This window comes from Australozyma saopauloensis, chromosome 8 (genome assembly GCF_035610405.1).
Source record: "Australozyma saopauloensis chromosome 8, complete sequence".
In the NCBI taxonomy this organism is placed as follows: Eukaryota; Fungi; Ascomycota; class Pichiomycetes; order Serinales; family Metschnikowiaceae; genus Australozyma; species Australozyma saopauloensis.
In genome coordinates this window covers 18,710-39,288 of record NC_086138.1, presented here as the reverse complement: position 1 = coordinate 39,288, position 20,579 = coordinate 18,710, and the positions used below count along the sequence as shown (strand labels likewise).

At 44.4% G+C, this 20,579-nt stretch overlaps 5 protein-coding genes across 5 annotated transcripts; 1 reads left to right on the top strand and 4 right to left on the bottom strand.

The window, feature by feature from the left end:
* Positions 1-20: 20 nt before the first annotated feature.
* On the bottom strand, positions 21-1,388 carry PUMCH_005175 (uncharacterized protein; the record flags this gene model as incomplete). Its single annotated transcript, XM_063024081.1, has 1 exon — positions 21-1,388. The coding sequence occupies one exon, from the start codon at positions 1,386-1,388 to the stop codon at positions 21-23; it is 1,368 nt and encodes a 455-aa protein (XP_062880151.1).
* A 676-nt stretch (positions 1,389-2,064) lies between these two features.
* PUMCH_005174 (uncharacterized protein) lies at positions 2,065-3,585 on the bottom strand (the record flags this gene model as incomplete). The annotated part of the gene is made up of 1 exon (XM_063024080.1): positions 2,065-3,585. The coding sequence occupies one exon, from the start codon at positions 3,583-3,585 to the stop codon at positions 2,065-2,067; it is 1,521 nt and encodes a 506-aa protein (XP_062880150.1).
* Positions 3,586-5,301: 1,716 nt separating this feature from the next.
* Positions 5,302-6,432, bottom strand: PUMCH_005173 (uncharacterized protein; the record flags this gene model as incomplete). Its single annotated transcript, XM_063024079.1, has 1 exon — positions 5,302-6,432. The coding sequence occupies one exon, from the start codon at positions 6,430-6,432 to the stop codon at positions 5,302-5,304; it is 1,131 nt and encodes a 376-aa protein (XP_062880149.1).
* A 5,995-nt stretch (positions 6,433-12,427) lies between these two features.
* Positions 12,428-13,090, top strand: PUMCH_005172 (uncharacterized protein; the record flags this gene model as incomplete). Its single annotated transcript, XM_063024078.1, has 1 exon — positions 12,428-13,090. The coding sequence occupies one exon, from the start codon at positions 12,428-12,430 to the stop codon at positions 13,088-13,090; it is 663 nt and encodes a 220-aa protein (XP_062880148.1).
* A 182-nt stretch (positions 13,091-13,272) lies between these two features.
* PUMCH_005171 (uncharacterized protein) lies at positions 13,273-14,622 on the bottom strand (the record flags this gene model as incomplete). The annotated part of the gene is made up of 1 exon (XM_063024077.1): positions 13,273-14,622. The coding sequence occupies one exon, from the start codon at positions 14,620-14,622 to the stop codon at positions 13,273-13,275; it is 1,350 nt and encodes a 449-aa protein (XP_062880147.1).
* Positions 14,623-20,579: the final 5,957 nt, after the last annotated feature.

The following is a 20,579-nucleotide window of genomic DNA, read 5'->3' as shown; positions in this document are numbered from 1 at the left end:
CTTCGTAGAATATTTTTGGCTTACTGGATGATCCTGTCATGTTTCCAATTTCCATCCGATGCCTTGTGCAAGTACTCCTTAGGAACTGATTCAATGGTACTGTTGGCCATAGCCGTGAAAAGTGCCGACAATGGTTTTGGATACCAGCGCTGGAGACGTGCATTGAACCATCCCAAGTGTCCGCCAACAGATGTCTCAATCATGTACACGAATGGATTCATGCTTACCTCAGTATGAGGCATGCTCTTGGAACCAACGATTGGATCATCTTTAGAACTAAATATGAATAACGGCACGCGCACATTAAGAAGTCTTTGTGATGGTGAAGCGTGTCTATAGTATTCCTCTGCACAATTAAATCCAAAGAGCTTTGACGTGAAAGCCTCGTCGAAATCGCGAAGATTTTGAAGCTTGAATTTTTCTGGATTCTTCTTGTAGTCTGAGATGATTTCTTCGACATGAAGTGAAGAATCGTAGTGATGATCGAGGAGGCGCAAAAGATTCTTACACATAGCTGGCGAATAGACCTTGCTTCCCAAATAAGTCTCGACCAACGCAGTCGATGATTGGGGAAAATCCCATGGGCAGCCCATGGAAGCCGCAGCCTTTATGTTCTTGTAGACGTGGTCGCCCTCTTGACCCAAGTAGTTGGATACGATTGCCGCGCCTAGGGAAAATCCAACCAAGAAGATCTGTTTATTGGGCCATTTCTTGCTGATGTGCTCGTTTATGACGTAACGCAAATCGTTCGTCCAAAGACCACAGAAGAGCTGCGGCGAAGTGATAGTGTGGTGGGCACAGCCTCTAGCATTCAACACCATTCCATCAAATCCATACTTGGGACCCGTAACCTCCAGCATGAAAGCACGCAAATACGACTCATATGAGCCGCCAGCGAGCCCGTGGAGCGCAATCACCAACGGGCGGTCGTTATCGAGTAATCCCTGCTCTAAGGACAAATCCAAGTACTCTGTTCTGGGCAAGAGCGCTCTCACCTGGCTTTCGGGCCGGTTAACCTCCTGGCTTCCTACGCAGAGTTTCTTGTCCACCACATAATCAAGGGCAATGGTGGATTTGCCCTGCCAGCGATCATAGGGCATTTTCTCTCCCTCTACCTCGTATGATTTTGAGTCCGATTCGATTCGTAAAATGCGGCGCATATAGTAAACCTGATCCACATCGTCAAAGCGATTCACAGCTGTATACGCTGTCTGCGAATGGCCACTTGAAAAGAGCGGATTGACCATAAAACTGGCTCCATTAGTTAGTTCTGGGACGGTCTTGGCCACTAGCTTGTCCAATGGTAGCGATTCATGACCATATTTGACCTTGACGGGGTGTTTTGCAAAGGTGGTTGTTATCTTGGACTTGAAAAAGTCTGAAATCATTGATATTTGAGCGAAGAGTTCTGACTGTTCGGCTCTTCCACTGATGCCGAGGAAGTACTGTGGAGGTCTGCTGCACGGCGGTTAAAAGCTCAAGATAATACACGAACTCAAACTGATGGTTCCATTGAAAAATGCTAGCAAAAGCATTCTTGGAAAAAAAATCGTAATAATCTAATTTTCCTCCGATGCCTTTAGCGACTTAACCAAAATTGCGACATTGACTCGAGAGTCGTTGTCTCTAGAACGTGAAATCTAGCTTTAGTTGCTAGGTTGATCATTCATGTTTGATGGTCTGCTTACTCACTTAATACTTGAGTGTGAAAACCTTTGTTAGTTGCACTATAAAATTGACTGTGGCTAGCTCATTTATATCCCGAAACGATTTCTCGGTTGAGCTCGGGTAAGCAGCGGGCTCGTCTACTACTCGTCTACTACTCGTCTACTACTCGTCTACAGCTCGTCTACATCTCGTCTACATCTCGTCTACGTCGTTATCCAGAGCTTCTCATTCGCTGTGTCTTATTCTGGCGTCAACAGATAGATCATTATTCTTGACTCGAAAATCTAGAGGTAACACTGTAATTTAGTTAACACCAGTGAAACTTGAGCTTCAAAAAAGTAAATTTTACGCTTTGTAACCTCTGACATCATTGAAATTCGTATATTCGTATCACATCTAAAGTCTGTAGATGAACAAAGGACTTTTGTCACCCATCTTGAGGAACTCCTCGTCAGTGACTCCATTGTAGTCACCTCTAGCCATAGCAACTCTCCTCTTCTTGTTAGAGAGGTTGTAGCCCACAATCAACGCAGCCAAGAAACAACCGCCAATGCCAATGAACACAAGAACAAGGGTGTGGCCGAAACGGAAAGCAGGAGCGTCTTGTGTCCTGTAAAAGTTGGAAACAAATGCACCAGAGAAGTTAGCACAACCAATTTGGAATGCAATACCAACAGCTCTCTTGTATGTACCTGACAAGTTGTTAGCGTTCCACACAATGTTCAAAGGAATGGCTGGGTAAATACCAATGGCAGAAATGTAAATGGCAACGTAAATTCCGGTAGGGTTCTTCTTAGGGTTCAAAACGATACAGATAATGTAACCGACAGCCATACAGATGTAGTTAAACACCAAGAATGGAGAACGCACACCCGTTCTGTCGGAAGCAAAACCTTGTACAATGGACAATAGAGCAGCAACAATATAGATTGGAACACTCATCAATTGAGATTTGGTACGAGTGTAGCCCAAACTCTTAATGATGGTAGGAGTGAAGAGAGAAAGACCGTACAAAGGAAGCAAAATACCCATGTAAGTCATGAGCTGACACCAACATTGCCAATCCTTGAATACAGCATAGACCCACTTTCTGTCGTTGGAATTGTCTTCACCCATTGGCAATTGCACGGCCTTCTCGTTGCTCTCGTCAACAGCATGAGAACCGTTGGATGAGTATTGGACTCTGTGAATCACATAAGCACGCTCTTCTTCAGTCAAAAAATCAGCGTCCTTAGGGAACTGTGGGAACCAAATGTAAGCCAAGAGTCCAGCAATAAGTGTTACCAAACCCTCTAAAATGAAAATCCATCTCCAGCCTTCGTAACCACCCACGCCGTCCATTTTTGAGATAGCGGCAGCCAAAAGACCCGAAAATGCACCAGCCATAGAAGCAGCAGAGAAGAAAATAGCCTGTCTGATCAACAACTCATTCTTCTTGTAGTACATGGACAAGATGTATGAGATACCTGGGAATAGAGCGGCCTCGAACATTCCCAACAAGGCTCTGGTAGCCAAGAGCTGAGCATAGTTTCTGACCGTACCCATACAAATCATGACAATTGCGAAAAGAACGACAGTGGTTGGGATGAAGATCCGTGGGGGAGTTCTCTTCAAGATCATGTTGCAAGGAACCTCCATGGAAGCGTAGAAGATGAAAAAGATGGTGAGACACATGTTGTATTGGTTGCCCTTGAGATTCAAGTCCTCGGCCAAACCTTCGATTTTGGCATTTCCAATGTTTCCTCTGTCTAAAAACGACAAGAGGTACAACACAATGAACAACGGGAGAAGACGGAGGTCCACCTTGCGCACCAATTTTTTCTCATCAATATGATCAAAATTTGGGAGGCTTTCTTGCGACCCCAGCTCGACGGTCTCAACATGGACTGCCTTTGGTTTGTCAAATTGGTCTGACATTGTATTGGATATTTGGGGTAAGAATTGGCTGCAAAATTACGAGCACAAGCAGTACCAACAGCAATAAGTATATGATGCGAAGACGATGAGAGCCAGCTCAAAATCAGCAATCTATTCAAGGGCTGTGAAGATTTGATAAACTCTTACAGCAGCAGAAAAGAGCAGCGCGATACAGAGAAAAAAAAAAAGACAACTTGAGCGAGATTTGCAACCAATTTAAAGTTCGCAAGTCTTACCTTAGAGAGCACAGGTGCAGGTCCGAGATTGACAAACCCCACAAAAGCGGGGCGCGTAAAAGAAAAAAGTGGAGGCGCAATTCTGGGGAAATTTTGTGCTGCGCGGGAAAAACACGCCTAGCATTACGGACTCTCGATCACTTTGGCCGGATTGGTCTGACCTTGGCTTTTCCTCCAATTTGGGTTATTGGACTGTATGGAGCACGCGCTACTGACGAATAAAACCGGCGGCGATTTCCCAACGTGCAGTAGATATTCCCCAATAATAAAAAAAAAGACAGAAAGTAATGTGCTGTTGCAGGCTGATATTGTAAATTGGGTGTAAAATATTTTAAAACTGATCATCGATCTGTTTCAATCGATACCAAGCAAATTCTTGAATGTGCGCTTAAGTCCGCCCAACGGTGACTGTCCCTCCACGTCCCACGTACGCCCCTCTCATAACGATGAAAGCGCCGTGTTCGTTTGGTAAGTATACTCAGTTTGAAAGGGTTGGACTTTCTTATCTGCTGTCTTTCTGCAGGCCGCAGTCCCGGGTCTACGATAGTGGGGCAAATCACCAATCATTGTGAACGTTGACGATGGAAGATTCAAAATGCAACTTCAATTTACCTTGGTTCCTGTACCTCGCCAGTTCCGTGTATGTTTCTTGTGTTGTTTGCTCCGCCTTGACAATCGAAGCTAAAGGGTGCAAAGATGGGGAATCCTAATCGGGGACTGGATAGCAAGCGCCACCACACTCTTTTTTTCTTGATTATTGTGTTTCTAGAATTTCGTTTCTTAATTATGGCGGAGATCAATGTCCATATCATTCTCGGTGATTTATGTATTACTAAACCCAATTAATTGCTTTGGATAGAAAATGAGGAGTATGGATAGACATAATGAGGAGAACACGTTTATCATGGATTTCTGTTTCGTGCGATTTCTTGGACTGTGCGGACCTTTCGAGGTTGGGTTCGGACTTTCTCAAGGGACTCCGAGGACTTCCTCACGCCCAAATTCCAGGGCATCGAGGGCGCGATTTTTTCTCGCATAGAATTCAAACTACTTGGCCGGCGCTTTTTTGATGTTTGGGAGCTCCAGATTTTGATAAGAGGAAATTGATTCTCGCTCGGTGTATCATTAATCCGAATCTTGTAATAGGGGGAACAACTTGGTCTTGGCACGGGTATGCACGGCGAGTAATTTTGATGACGGATTTGACGGTTTGAGTTCTTTTCATTGAGTGAAACGTATGTGAGCCTTAGGATGTCTTTCGATAAATGAGTTTTTTTTTTGTCGGTGGGGCTTTGTTCTCATTCGTCGGTCAAATTTAGTTGTCCTTCCTCACACCTATTCCACGAAGAAGTGATTCTGCGATGGGGTCGGGGATCTCCGAATAACTCACTTTAAAAAACGTACAGCTCTTCTAATCATTGATCAAAAAAATGGGCTCCTCCCTTACATTTCGTACGATACATTTCATGTATTCTTTCTTCTAAGCGCTAATGATATTGGAAGAATCGGAGTACAGTGCCTGGGCAATGGAGATGCTCTGGTCAGTAAGATCATAGTACACATAAGCCTTTCTCAAGAAGACATCACCAAGGATATTGTTATTGTCGTAGGAAGTGAATCCCAACAAACATTGCCCACTTCCATCATTTTCAATGGCATCGGCATACGACAAGGCAATAGTATTCTCACCGAAGTTGAATTTAATATACTTGTCTGTTGGTTGGTCGCAGCTCACTTGACGGTAAGTGATATCTCCTTGTTTCACTAAAGTTGGCTTGAATATTTCGTCCAAGTAATCCTGAACGTCTTGTTGGACTAAGCCCAAAGAGGTACCAGAATCCAAAAGGTAAGGTTGATTGGACGAAAATGATTTCCCGTCGACAGAAATTGATGCGACATTCACAAACAATCCTGGGCCACTCGCGGTATCAATAGGATATTTCTGCAAAGTTCCCAGGTACTTGTCGGTGTCGATGCCTCCGAAGATGAGCGATCCCTGCCCACCATCAGGACCCAAAAACAAGGAATAGGAAGCCTTGGGGGTAATACCATTGTTTGCCAATGCCCAAGGCAAATTGTTGTACGGAGTATTGGAAGACTCGGTGTTCCTGTCACCAATGCCAAGTACTCCCTGGCCGCCCTGATCATTGCCCTGAATTACCGCAAACTGAAAGTCATTGATTGTGGGTGGGTTGCCAGGGTCAAAGGTCAAGGTGTCCAAGTACCACTCGCCGTTTTCCGATGTTCCATCAAGATACTGGATGTTGAATGGGTTACCAGTATCTTGAGAGGACGACGAAGAGGAGGCACTATAAGTTTGGGATGTGACCCAAAGATCAGAGGAACCTGTGTCGATCATCACGTAAGAGGGTTGTTGGTTTGAGCCAAGATATACATTCAAGTTGTAGCTGACATCACCAACGTCAGTGATGGTCTCGGGATATGAGCCTCTTTTCATGATATGTCTGTTCAACTGAGATGTTCCATTGGCTTTTCTCTGAACCGTGAAGTCGAGTTTCAAAGGCACTGGGTTATCTCTTTTCTGAGATGGAATTATCAATCCATCTACGAGACAAGAAAGAATAGAAAGGAGAGTGATGATTTTAAGCATTGGAGAGTGTAGGTGTTATTTTTTGTGCTGCAAGATCAGGTGGAGAGCCCGGTATTTATTTACTTTCTACAGTGTGTATGTTCATCAAGCCCGACAATATAGCCAAATAGCCACACGTTCCGATGGCATTGCATGGCTATTCCTCATTCATTCCCCACTTATTATTGTTTGGACCGAAATCATCTTCTCTTTTGAGGCTCGGTTACAGTCTCGCTGTGGCTTCAGAAGTTATGGTTGCAAAACGAAGAAGTGCAGAGATAAAGCCGGTCACGTGACAGAGCCGTTCAGGGGAAGTGGAGTATTGCCTGTGATAAACTCACAGAATTGATTTGGAGCTGAAGAGCATATTGCGAATTATTCATTTGTGTCTTTCGCGGGATCTTTCTTCGGAAAATTGAGGGAATCTTGCCAAGAATTGCTTCACGTCAATTTCCAATTGACTGCGCGGGTGGTTATGACCACTGGCACAATGGACAGTGGTATCAAATTCAAACAGGTACCAGCAGCCCGATAAGAAGCGCGGCGCGGAACTGGAAGGGGGTTTTGTCAGGCAGCTTGATCGAGCGGCTTATCAGGAATCAAGCGAATCAAAGGACTTCAAGCCAGATTCCAACCCTCCGGTCCTGCATGATGTACTTGATTATGGTACCTGATATTACCGGGACGACTATGAAAAAGCACAACGCATCTTAGCGAACACAAGAAACGGGTAGCTGAGGAGCCCGAAATAAGTATATGGCGAAATAATACTCGGCCAAAAAGTGAATTAGGTGCAAGATTGAACTTTACCATGATAGTTTGATGGTGCAGGAACACCATCAGTGGAGCTACTACGACAGTCCCAATTTAGTAGGTTGCAATCATTAGCGATGGGGTTACTACGCCATATTCGGGCAGAAGGATGACAGAAACAGATAGTGTTGTATTAACTCGATAAAACGCGGTTAGGAGCATTCCATAACTACATGCTTCAAGTATCTGCTTGATTTTTTCGTGTAATGATTGGGTATAAATAATATTTGCTCTCAGGGTTTAAAATTTTCAATTGATCCTCATCTCTGGTGATTATTTCGCTCAATTGTTAATTTCGTTACAAGACTTGTATTCGTTGCTCTGTATGATCGACTGTAGTTAGCCGTATGTGTATCCGAACCTGGCCTTTTAATCCGATCACGGGACACTGGTGGGCCATTTTCGACCCAGCACTGCAGCCCGAAGCTTTTGTGTTTTACTATCGTCGTCGATCCAGAATTTTTCATTCAATTTGTCTTAGTAGGTCAAAAACTATCTCGATAGTGTTAATTCGGATATCCAGCGGTAACTCACTATGAGTTAACTAAAAACGAAGCTGCAGGGCGTTATAATGCAAGAGGGTTCGTCAATAAAATTTTGATTAGCAAGGCTTATTTAATTGGATGAGTTCTTTTGTTTCGCTTTGTTCTTGTTAAATTCATTTTTGTCAGTCCTCTTCGTCATGGCTCAAATTTGACAATTGTCATGATATACTCGTGATTAGGTAAAACCAACTTAGAGGCATCTGGCTTTGTGCGCAAATTAGGATTTACAAAGATGATTTAAGCCTCATTGAAGCCTGCAAAGGAAATATTCCACTACTCGTCGCCCACTCCAGCAAATATTATCAAAGGTTGCAGCAACATAGGGTGAGAGGCGAACGACTAAAAAATGAGATGTTCTATTTTCTATCTCAAATTTGCAATCCTCATAAATGAGGCCTTGAGTGCAATCAAATAGATGACTTTATCGAATTGTGAATTATCAATCATGAATGAAAGTTAGCAACTACAAGATAAAATGCTACAGTCGTTAATATCAAAAGTAATTTATTAGAAGCGAAAAGAAGATCCGGAAGAAAGCAAAATAAAAATCCTTTATATACTGAACGAAAGAATCGAAGAATGTGACGTTTTAGAATGGGTAGAAGGGGTATCATAGAGCAAAGCTATCTCTTACAACAAGAGAAGCAGTGAGAAGAAAAGCAAGGCAAGGCTGAGCTTTGGTTGGGCACCAGAGCTTCCCACAGACACAGTAGGAACAGCAGATGGCAAACCAGAAATGGAGCTTGGAGATCCTGGAGCACCAGAGCCTGGAGAACCGGATCCTGAACCTTGAGAACCTGGAGAACCGGATCCTGAACCTTGAGAGCCTGGAGAACCGGATCCTGAACCTTGAGAGCCTGGAGCGCCAGATCCCGAACCTTGAGAGCCTGGAGCGCCAGATCCTGAACCTTGAGAGCCTGGAGCGCCAGATCCCGAACCTTGGGAGCCTGGAGCGCCAGATCCTGAACCTTGAGAACCCGGAGCACCAGATCCTGAACCTTGAGAACCTGAGCCTGGAACACCTGGAACACTTGAGCCTGAACCTTGAGAGCCTGGAGCGCCAGATCCTGAGCCTGGAGCACCGCCGGGGACACCTGAACCTGATCCAGTTGGGCTTGGTTGAACTGTGACTGTTGTAATAGATTGGATATTAAGAGTTGAAACAATGGTAGAACATTGACTTCCAATACAAGAAGTGAAGGTAACAACAGAAGTGGACTTCACAATAGTAGTACTTTGTTCAGCAGAGTTAGGCACTGAGATAGAAGTAGAATCTGCAGAATAAATGGTGCTATTGCTGACTCCACTGAACGACAATGGCCGGGATCTGCTGGTAGCAATTGCAGCTACTGAAGTTAATGGGGTGTCAAAACTTGAAGAGGTGCTAGTCACAGATACAAGGTCAGTTCCACTGGGTCTCACGGTTGGGAAAACCAAGCTGGAAGTGAAAGTTGAATCTGTCTTAGAAGCAGAATCTAAGTTTGAAGCAGGAGCCGAACCAGATCCAGAGGCTGGGGATGAAGCAGAAGCGGAATCCGATCCAGAAGCAGGGTAAGAAGCAGAAGCAGAGCCTGAAGCAGAAGCAGAAGCAGAGCCTGAAGCAGAAGCAGAAGCGGAGCCTGAAGCAGAAGCAGAAGCGGAGCCTGAGGCAGAAGCAGAAGCGGAGCCTGAAGCAGAAGCAGAAGCGGAGCCTGAGGCAGAAGCAGAAGCGGAGCCTGAAGCAGAAGCAGAAGCGGAGCCTGAAGCAGAAGCAGAAGCGGAGCCTGAAGCAGAAGCAGAAGCGGAGCCTGAAGCAGAAGCAGAAGCGGAGCCTGAAGCAGAAGCAGAAGCGGAGCCTGAGGCAGAAGCAGAAGCGGAGCCTGAGGCAGAAGCAGAAGCGGAGCCTGAGGCAGAAGCAGAAGCGGAGCCTGAGGCAGAAGCAGAAGCGGAACCAGATCTAGAAGCTGAACCAGAAACTGAGGCAGAGGCTGAAGCTGAACCAGAAGCTGAGGCAGAGGCTGAAGCTGAACCAGAAGCTGAGGCAGAGGCTGAAGCTGAACCAGAAGCTGAGGCAGAGGCTGAAGCTGAACCAGAAGCTGAGGCAGAGGCTGAGCTGCTGAACCAGAAGCTGAGCAGAGGCTGAAGCTGAACCTGATCTAGAGGCAGAGTGAGAAGCAGAAGCTGATCTAGAGGCAGAGTGAGAAGCAGAAGCTGAACCAGAGGCAGAGTGAGAAGCTGAAGCTGAACCAGAGGCAGATCTTGAAGCTGGCAGAAGCGGAACCGGAACCAGATCTTGAAGCTGAGGCAGAACCGGAACCGGAACCAGATCTAGAAGCTGGGTGAGAAGCAGAACCAGAGGCAGAAGCAGAAGCGGAACCAGATCTAGAAGCTGGATGCGAAGCTGAAGCTGAACCAGAGGCAGATCTTGAAGCAGAAGCGGAACCAGATCTAGAAGCAGGGTGCGAAGCTGAAGCTGAACCAGAGGCAGATCTTGAAGCAGAAGCGGAACCAGATCTAGAAGCTGGGCGAAGCAGAGGCAGAACCAACCAGATCTAGAAGCTGAAGCTGAACCAGATCTAGAAGCAGGGTGCGAAGCAGAGGCAGAACCAGAACCTGATCTAGAAGCTGGGTGCGAAGCAGAGGCAGAACCAGAGGCAGAACCAGAACCTGATCTCGAAGCTGGGGGTGCGAAGCAGAACCAGAGCAGAAGCAGAAGCGGAACCAGATCTAGAAGCTGGATGCGAAGCTGAAGCTGAACCAGAGGCAGAAGCAGAAGCGGAACCAGATCTAGAAGCTGGATGCGAAGCTGAAGCTGAACCAGAGGCAGATTTTGAAGCTGAAGCTGAACCTGATCTAGAAGGGTGCGAAGCTGAAGCTGAAGCAGAACCAGAGGCAGATCTTGAAGCAGAAGCGGAACCAGATCTAGAAGCAGGGTGCGAAGCTGAAGCTGAACCAGAGGCAGATCTTGAAGCAGAAGCGGAACCAGATCTAGAAGCTGGGTGCGAAGCAGAGCAGCAGAACCAGAACCAGATCTAGAAGCAGAAGCGGAAACCAGATCTAGAAGCTGGATGCGAAGCTGAAGCTGAACCAGAGCAGATTTTGAAAATGAAGCTGAACCAGATCTAGAAGCAAGCAGGAAGCGAAGCAGAGGCAGAAGCAGAACCTGATCTAGAAGCTGGGTGCGAAGCTGAAGCTGAACCAGAGGCAGATTTTGAAGCAGAGCTGAACCAGATCTAGAAGCTGGGTGCGAAGCAGAGGCAGAACCAGAGGCAGAACCAGAACCTGATCTCGAAGCTGGGTGCGAAGCAGAACCAGAGGCAGAAGCAGAAGGAACCAGATCTAGAAGCTGGATGCGAAGCTGAAGCTGAACCAGAGGCAGAAGCAGAAGCGGAACCAGATCTAGAAGCTGGATGCGAAGCTGAAGCTGAACCAGAGGCAGATTTTGAAGCTGAAGCTGAACCTGATCTAGAAGCAGGGTGCGAAGCTGAAGCTGAACCAGAGGCAGATCTTGAAGCTGAAGCTGAACCAGATCTAGAAGCTGGATGCGAAGCTGAAGCTGAACCAGAGGCAGATTGAAGCTGAAGCTGAACCTGATCTAGAAGCAGCAGTGGCTGCGAGAAGCTGAAGCTGAACCAGAGGCAGAACCAGAACCTGATCTCGAAGCTGGGTGCGTGCGAAGCAGAACCAGAGGCAGAAGCAGAAGCGGAACCAGATCTAGAAGCTGGATGCGAAGCTGAAGCTGAACCAGAGGCAGAAGCAGAAGCGGAACCAGATCTAGAAGCTGGATGCGAAGCTGAAGCTGAACCAGAGGCAGATTTTGAAGCTGAAGCTGACCTGATCTAGAAGCAGGGTGCGAAGCTGAAGCTGAACCAGAGGCAGATCTTGAAGCTGAAGCTGAACCAGGTCTAGAAGCTGGGTGCGAAGTGAAGCTGAACCAGAGGCAGATCTTGAAGCAGAAGCAGGAACCAGATCTAGAAGCTGGGTGCGAAGCAGAGGCAGAAGCAGAGGCAGAAGCAGAACCTGATCTTGAAGCCGAAGCGGAACCTGATCTTGAAGCAGAGCTAGTGCTCTTAGGAATTTCAATCACAGGGTATCAGTGCCATCTGTTCCGGTAGTGATGAGAGTAGAACCAGTAGTGGTCTCAGTCCAGTACGAAGTGGTAGTGAAGGTTGAAGTTGGGACCTCAACAATGACAGTGTTCGTAGTCGAACCAGTGGCAGTGGTCTCAGAGGTGAAGGAGTTACCCCAGGTAGTAGTAGTAGAGGTGGCACTCTTTGGAACCTCGATCACAAGAGTGTTGGTGCCATCTGTTCCGGTAGTGATGAGAGGAACCAGTGGTAGTCTCAGTCCAGTACGAAGTGGTAGTATGAGTAGACGATGGAATCTCAATAATGACAGTGTCCGTAGTCGAACCAGTAGGGGTGGGGAACCTCAATCACAAGAGTGTTGGTGCCATCTGCCAGTAGTGATGAGAGTAGAGCCAGTAGTGGTCTCAGTCCAGTACGAAGTGGTAGTATGAGTAGACGATGGAATCTCAATAATGACAGTGTCCGTAGTCGAACCAGTGGCAGTGGTGGTCTCAGAGGTGAAGGAGTTACCCCAGTGGTGGTGAAGTAGTAGAGGTGGCAGAGGTGGAACTTTCGATCACAAGAGTATTAGTGCCATCTGTACCGGTAGTGATGAGAGTGGAACCAGTAGTAGTCTCAGTCCAGTACGAAGTGGTAGTGAATGTTGGGGTTGGAACCTCAATCACAAGAGTGTTGGTGCCATCTGTGCCAGTAGTGAGAGAGAGAGCCAGTAGTGGTCTCAGTCCAATACGAAGTGGTAGTATGAGTAGACGATGGGATCTCAATAATGACAGTATTCGTAGTCGAACCAGTGGCAGTGGTCTCAGAGGTGAAGGAGTTACCCCAGGTGGTGGTAGTAGAGGTGGCACTCTTTGGAACCTCGATCACAAGAGTATTAGTGCCATCTGTTCCGGTAGTGATGAGAGTGGAACCAGTAGTAGTCTCAGTCCAGTACGAAGTGGTAGTGAATGTTGGGGTTGGAACCTCAATCACAAGAGTGTTGGTGCCATCTGTGCCAGTAGTGATGAGAGTAGAGCCAGTAGTGGTCTCAGTCCAATACGAAGTGGTAGTATGAGTAGACGATGGAATCTCAATAATGACAGTGTCCGTAGTCGAACCAGTGGCAGTGGTCTCAGAGGTGAAGGAGTTACCCCAGGTGGTGGTAGTAGAGGTGGCACTCTTTGGAACCTCGATCACAAGAGTGTTGGTGCCATCTGTGCCGGTAGTGATGAGAGTGGAACCAGTGGTAGTCTCAGTCCAGTACGAAAGTGGTAGTGAATGTTGGGGTTTGAACCTCAATCACAAGAGTGTTGGTGCCATCTGTGCCAGTAGTGATGAGAGTAGAGCCAGTAGTGGTCTCAGTCCAATACGAAGTGGTAGTATGAGTAGACGATGGAATCTCAATAATGACAGTGTCCGTAGTCGAACCAGTGGCAGTGGTCTCAGAGGTGAAGGAGTTACCCCAGGTGGTGGTAGTAGAGGTGGCACTCTTTGGAACCTCGATCACAAGAGTGTTGGTGCCATCTGCCGGTAGTGATGAGAGTAGAACCAGTAGTAGTCTCAGTCCAATACGAAGTGGTAGTATGAGTAGACGATGGAACCTCAACAATGACAGTGTTCGTAGTCGAACCAGTGGCAGTGGTCTCAGAGGTGAAGGAGTTACCCCAGGTGGTAGTAGTAGAGGTGACACTCTTCGGAACCTCGATCACAAGAGTATTGGTGCCATCTGTGCCGGTAGTGATGAGAGTAGAACCAGTAGTAGTCGCAGTCCAGTACGAAGTAGTGGTCACAGTTGGGGAAGTAGAAGGCTTTGTGGGTGGCAGTGGGAAATCGGGACAGCTGCAAATGCCGGGAATTTTACCACCAGCTGGTACTTTACCATTGTATTGAATGGTGTTACTGATAATAAAAAGACCACCATAAACAAACTTTGTGCTATCATAACCAGTTCCTATGTCAAAATCGATTTCGAGAGGCCAAAGCACAAGGTAGGCGGTTAAAATACCAGTCAGAGAATCATAATTGATAGATGTGAAGCCACAGTCAATAGAAATTGTGTTCATATTACCAAATCCTCTAATTTTGTAAACAGTGTTACTCAAAAAATTGACAGAAACACTAACAGCACTGAACGTTGAGGTTGGTGTTGAAAGGGCAATGGTGAGCCTGTTGTCAAATGATAAGACAGGGTTAGATGGAAGAACGGTCATGTCTGAGTTGAGTCCAATATTGAAACAACCAATTCCCGTGTAAGCACTTGATTGTGGCAAAAAGTAATTAATCAAACATATTGCTCCGTCATTTTCAACGCTATTCAAAGCAGTAAGTGTGACAGCGGAAAGCAGCACCAGGGCACTACTGTAAAATACCATGGTTCCGGAATTTTCCCAGGATCCCAAAAGAGCAGTAACAGTTGTTGGAGTTGACACAACGTCTTTTTGGCCAAACCACATGAATCCCAGGTTTTGGAAGTTTCCACCTGGAGCCAATTGGAACGATGACAACAATCCATTTCTGGCATCGAAAGAAACGGTACCAGTATTAATAAAATCTCCTAAGGTTTGAATGAAGGATGTAGCGATTGAATTGGAAACAACAAAGAGCTGACCATCAATGTTGATGCTGCCAGCAACACCTACAGCCAAACTGTCGTAAATTGCGAGGTAGGCTCCGCTGTTAACATTGAGCTCCCCTATTTGAAGGCTCACCAGAGGACTGGTAAATGTGTCCTTGGTGATCGTGAGAGCGTTTACGAGACCAATGAGGCCCAGTGTGAAACTCAATAATTGAGTAAAACCAAGCTTCATTGCAAGTGAAAGGCGCGGATGTCAGAACAGAAAATTTTAGATGCATGAGGATTTGGAACTCCTTTTTATATATTTTAAGAGTTGGCCGAAAACCGACAGAATAAATCAAAATTAGACAGTACTAATGGATATTCGCAGCCATTTCCAGCTATTCTGCACAACCACTTATCGAGATCTTGCATATGAAACTGCATAAATTGCGGGCAAGTAGTGGTTACGAGAAGCTTGACTTATCAACTATCACATCTATCCAAATGCATATCAGCAAATTTTCTCTCACTCTTTGGCTAGTTGTTGGGGAGCCTTAGTTTTAAGTAGTATTTGAATGTGCTTCATAGATAAATGTGGGACATGTTCGGAGGAGAAATTCTTGCCTTGCGCAAATGGTCCTGTACAACAGTTTTAGACATTCCACGTATACATCTCATAGCGGTAATGGGGTGAGCAAATACGGAAGCCGAACGTCGTAAGGCACATTTTAATTCGAGCTAACCTGCACATACACATGCTCGTAGTTTAAGCTTATTCTTATTCGGTCTTACATGCACTATTGGCGACGAATTGAAGTGTGTCACATTCATACACGCACGTCTGTTAAAGTTAAGGCAAATTGTAGGCATACGAATTATGAAGAAGCCGTTCGCTTCTGAGGCTGTAGAAAGTAATGTATTTTTGGGATTATTGAAACGCCAAAGTTGACAATAGCGACTGCTAATGATAGGCTACAAAACACAAGCGGGAAAACTTCTCTTTGACCTTGCTATTAATTTATTGCCGTGATTACATTCTTTTCCAAGTTTTGAAAGGGAATACGCCTGTTCCAAGTTTCAGGCAAGGCGGCAAATTCGCCCTTTGGAATTCGACCAAAACACCCTCATCATCGGCCAAAATTTTCACGATGAGAGTATGGCTCTCAGAGATCAGCGTAATTGGAGCTTCAAAATCTGCCTTTGAGCGAAATAGAGAAATTTTAGCGGCAAATCACCATGCTCAAATTCAACGAACTAATTCTTTCGGGTATTTTTCTAAAAGTATTCAATTGAAGTTATGGATCTGCTAGGGCCGTATCTACGACCGTATTGCGAACTAGTCTGAATAAAGTAATATTTAGGTGGACTAAGTGGTGCGTATAGACCGTACAATTTCGAGCCAACGTTCATGCACCTGGCTCTATTCAATGCAAATGCAGGACACTCCGATGACAGTTCTTGGAAGCCGGTATGGTTACAAACGATTGATACTACACTTAAGCAAACAGAAGACCGGTAATGAGAAGAATATGTTAAGCTCGAGTTTTCGAAATATCGGAGACAGTAAGCCTATCGCGTTCCTTACCTTGTGCTGAGTGTTTGAATCGACAGATGCATGTGTCAACAAAACTTGCCCGAAAAAGATCCTGCACATTCATGGGAACAGTTGGGAAACACGGCAGCTCAGAATCAATGATTCTCAACCGAATATTTGTATCTTCAAGATTCTATTTACCTGGTTCATTCATTATTTTTAATCGGCATGTCCAGGTTATGTTTGAGCCGGAGTGAGAAGAAGCGTACCTTGTGCTCAATCAAGAGCTTGTATCACTTGTTTTCCTTTTGCTATTTGATTGAAAAAGACATTCATACGTAAATTTCCTATTTGGTTTCCATCGGAAGTGAAATTGAGGAGCGGGTCATGATTGCATTCCGGAGAAAACTAGAGAAAACTCAGAGGCAAAGTTTTATATGGGAATCCCCAACTAGGGTATCTCTTGAAGTTAATCTCAAAAAGGACCATTAACAGCGACCTTTTTCAAGTATTCTCAATTCTTTGTGCTGTCCCTGTTTATCCGTTATAACAGAACGATCTTATAAATTCAGCAACAAGCCAAGCAACACTAGATAATTAAGTGCAAATCACGCAATTTCATGTTTTCCGAAATGTATTTACTGATTCTCTGTCAGCGGGAATATATACGCAAATGTTCGAGGAATTTTGCAGAACAAGCAAGTTCCACATGACCGGAGCTACAAAGTGATGAGTGATTATGGAACAATGGATGTGAGCTGATTACCTCGAAAACAAATGTTATGCAGCAGTAATTTTTTCCAAATATATTACACCTCTTTACCCGATATCCATCACGAATGACATTCTTGAACACATATAGCCCGCCATGCCTTGCATGCGCGAAACCCGACCAAAATCTCAAACTTAATGTGGAAAGACAACAGTTCTAATTTGCGCCGCAGCGAAACAGGCGTGGTCATTTTTCAGCAAGCAAGACTGCAAATAGCGCTAATAAATCTAGTCTGCCCGAAAATCGTCGCCGTACGAAACAATTTATCGCGGAAGAATCCTTATTTACGAGCCTTAGTTCATAATAGTCGAATAAATACGAAGCAGGCCAAGTCTCTTCAGTTTCGGTTGCCAGTTCTATAGGCTGGAATGAATTTCAATGCATATGTCGAAGATTCCTCCTCTTATCTTGGTCCTATTCATGCATTCCTATATGCAATTTCTGATTATGGATTATTCCATCCCCACTTCAGATTTTCACAGCTGAGTTTTTCCACAAAAGGGGTTTCCATCATCAGCCAAAAAACTGTCCATTAGAGCTACTACTGGGTTAGCTCATTTGCACGGAGATTTTTAATTATTTAGGTATGCGTTTTGAAACAAAACCGAGCCGACTCCGTTTGGCACTCAACTCACGCGACGCAATTCTTTCGTGAGTATGTGTAACCATTTTGAGATATCATCTTACTTTTTTCAAAACAAGAACCAACATCCTTGTCATGTCATTCTTGTACAGCGATTATGTCAACAATCAAAGAAGATGATTTTAAGAGAATACTCTAAAACAAAACATGGAAAATTCTGGCCAATATCTACGATTGCTAATTTGCATTGCAAGAATTTGAAGAAGAAGGTTGTTCTTCATTCCTTCCGAAGGTGCAATTTTAAGCAACACGAGAATTTTGCACCAACGTGAAGTCTTACTATCACCAGAGTCAAGCTTCATTAATCAATACAAACCTTTCTTTGTTGTAATCATTGTATATTGATTTGTTTTTTCAGGTGCACACGAAAAATAATTGTTGTGGCAATGTACTTCTATCTGTCCCATATGGTTTGATTAGGCCATTGTTAGGCTTATCTTTCACTTTTAACACTCAATTAATAATCATTAGGCTCAGGAACTTTTCCGCTTATGAAAGTTGTGTCTGTTGATTTTTGGAGATGCTCGGATCTATCACTAGCCATGTCCTGATCTGGCTGCCTAGCCACACAGGTAGACGGCTGCGAGCGATTCACAGCCAGTTCCGCCACCTAACTAGCCATCTATCTGTAAGCTGTACTCGGATCCCTTCAAGAGCTCCCATTTCTAAATTAGTGATTCAAGCGGTAATACTCTGTGAGTAACGTCTCAGTTATACCACAACGGCGTGCACAGAGCCAAACATTCTACATGAGCGTAAGCTTTAACTCGAGGGCACTAGCCTTCCAAAGCGCAGTTGTGTACTGATTAAGACGACTTTACATAACTCAACTAGAATATACCGTTTTGTAGTTAGATCATGGTCGAGAAGCTTTTTGCCTAGCTTGAAGAGAAGCCATACTCAATTTAGAGAATGTACCCCAACATGAGGGCAGCCTTGGGCTCAAATAATAATAGCATGTGAGCTATGGAGATATTCTTGTCTTCGATTCGAAGATAATTGTGAACATTGCTCCATTCTGCTCATGCGTCAACAGTATAAGAAGCACAGAATTGTTCTTCGAGCTAAACTGGAGACATCAGATACTTCTGAGTGTATCGGTGTGACGAAACCACGATACTGTTCCCTGATACCTCACGACAAGTTATTTGGCTGGAATCAGCTGTCAAACGCAAGTGAGCTCTTGATATGCCAGGGTTTTCGCGTGTATCCGAAGTCATGAAACATTGGTCTGAGTAGATTCTTCGAGCAACCATGAGTCTCATTGCTGCTATTCATACATACAAATTGACAAGTACATAAACAGAGTGCTAATGTAGAAGCTCAATCAATCTTCGTATCTAAGTGTTCTGCTGTATAATTGTTAGGTATAATCCCTTTGAGTGATGATGAGAGCAAAAGAAAGAGTTTTTCCCTGATGAACATGCTTTGACCGAAGCTTTTTATTGATTCTTTGATGCCTTCTTTTTTTTTTGTGTAGTTCATTTTTCATTTTCGACCAAAGTTTTAGTTTTGCAACTTCACATTCATGCTCATCACAAAGTGAAAAATTTTCTTTCGTCAATAAAAAATAGAAAAACACCAGAAAAGAAGACTTTTGGATCTAATATCAATTCATCTGTTTCTCGGGAAGTGACATTTATGCTTTGTTTCATGATTCCAGCCTTCGAAGACACTATGGTTTGACAGATAGTTTTGTGGACCTTTCAGGAAGAGGTCATAACTATTAAGAGAGCAAAATGAAGAAGCATAACAAATTTCAATGAATTCAAAATCGAAATTAAGACACCTGGGAATATGTACTATATTGGGATCATAAAAAAAAGAGCGTTCAGTCTCTATACCCATTCCAAATGAGCCCAAAAACTTCGCATTTGAAGATCGCGTTAATTTTTTAACCTCTTTTAGAGAAAGACTCTTAGTGATAAGAAGCATCTAACGTCGTCAAGATTGACTCTTGACTTTACAATAATTCACTCGACATATTGGGCACTGTAAACCGTTCTTATGAACCTCACAACTTTTGAGGTTTGATAAGATCATACTGAAAACAATTGGCAGTAAATTTTATCAAGACTCGACCCTGATCCGGGAATCAGATTTAATAGCAACTGTTCACTTGACGTACAGGCTTCGAAACAACACGATTTATTTTAAGATTGAGAAATGACTTGAGCTGAGCTTCCTAGCAAATTATTGGCCAATACTGCCCGAAAATGATGTTGCCTCTACATCCAATTGTTCCTGCCAGCTATGCAAAATTTAAGATTGCGGGGCTAGACAATTGAACGATTCAGACATCTCGGACAAAGGGCATAGTCATGGAATTCACAAGACTGATTCTGTGTAAGGCTGCATTGCATCATTGAGAAACAAGAATTTGTTCTGCATCGAAAAATTCCTACATCCAACATTAAAAGGGCGAACCCGAAAGAACACTATCCCCTTCGAACATAGCGATCTTGACTGGCTTTCGGGGCGAATGCCCTGTCATCCTGATAAGTTGAGCTCCAGTAAATATTTTGGGTAGTACAGAATAGCACGGTCTATTTCAATTTTTTTAAAGCAACATCACGAGCCCTTATTAGTTATTCACTTGTGGAAAACCATAAGGCGGGGCGATCCAGCACTGCACTGCGTCTATTATATGTCCGACAGGTCGGCTCCACGAAAATATTGCATCATTTGCAGCCAATCATTATTCTATGCAGCTTGGAAATATCCATCAAGAACAGCAAAGGTCCAGAACCTTAACCGAAAAAGGTATCACCTTTCAACGCCCGACTACTCAAAATTCCAATAGCCAAGATGCTGTCTTAAGAGTTGACAGTTTTCAATAGATACCGTTGAGATCGCCAAGACTCGGATCGAAGTCCTTGGATAAGAAATAGAGCTTGGCCCTGATATACTCTCTGAACACCAAAAAAGTTTCCTAACGGAGCGTATGAGTATCCAGGGGATGCTCGATTATCCAACAGGTAAAACTCAGTGCTACCTGGAGGTTCTACAGGAATCCTTTATAAAACATATCCGAGATCGCTTTTTGATCCTATATCACCACCATGAATGCAGGACCAGTTCGATGAAGAACTTTGGCTCATTACTACTTGAGAGATTTGTGTCATTGTATCGATGATACGCGGCGTAGAGTTCAAGCACATTAGATTGGCTATCTTAGAAAAAACACTCGATTATTCCAATTAGTTTTATCGACAGAAGCTAATATTCGGAAGAACGGGATTCTCATAACCTTTTAAC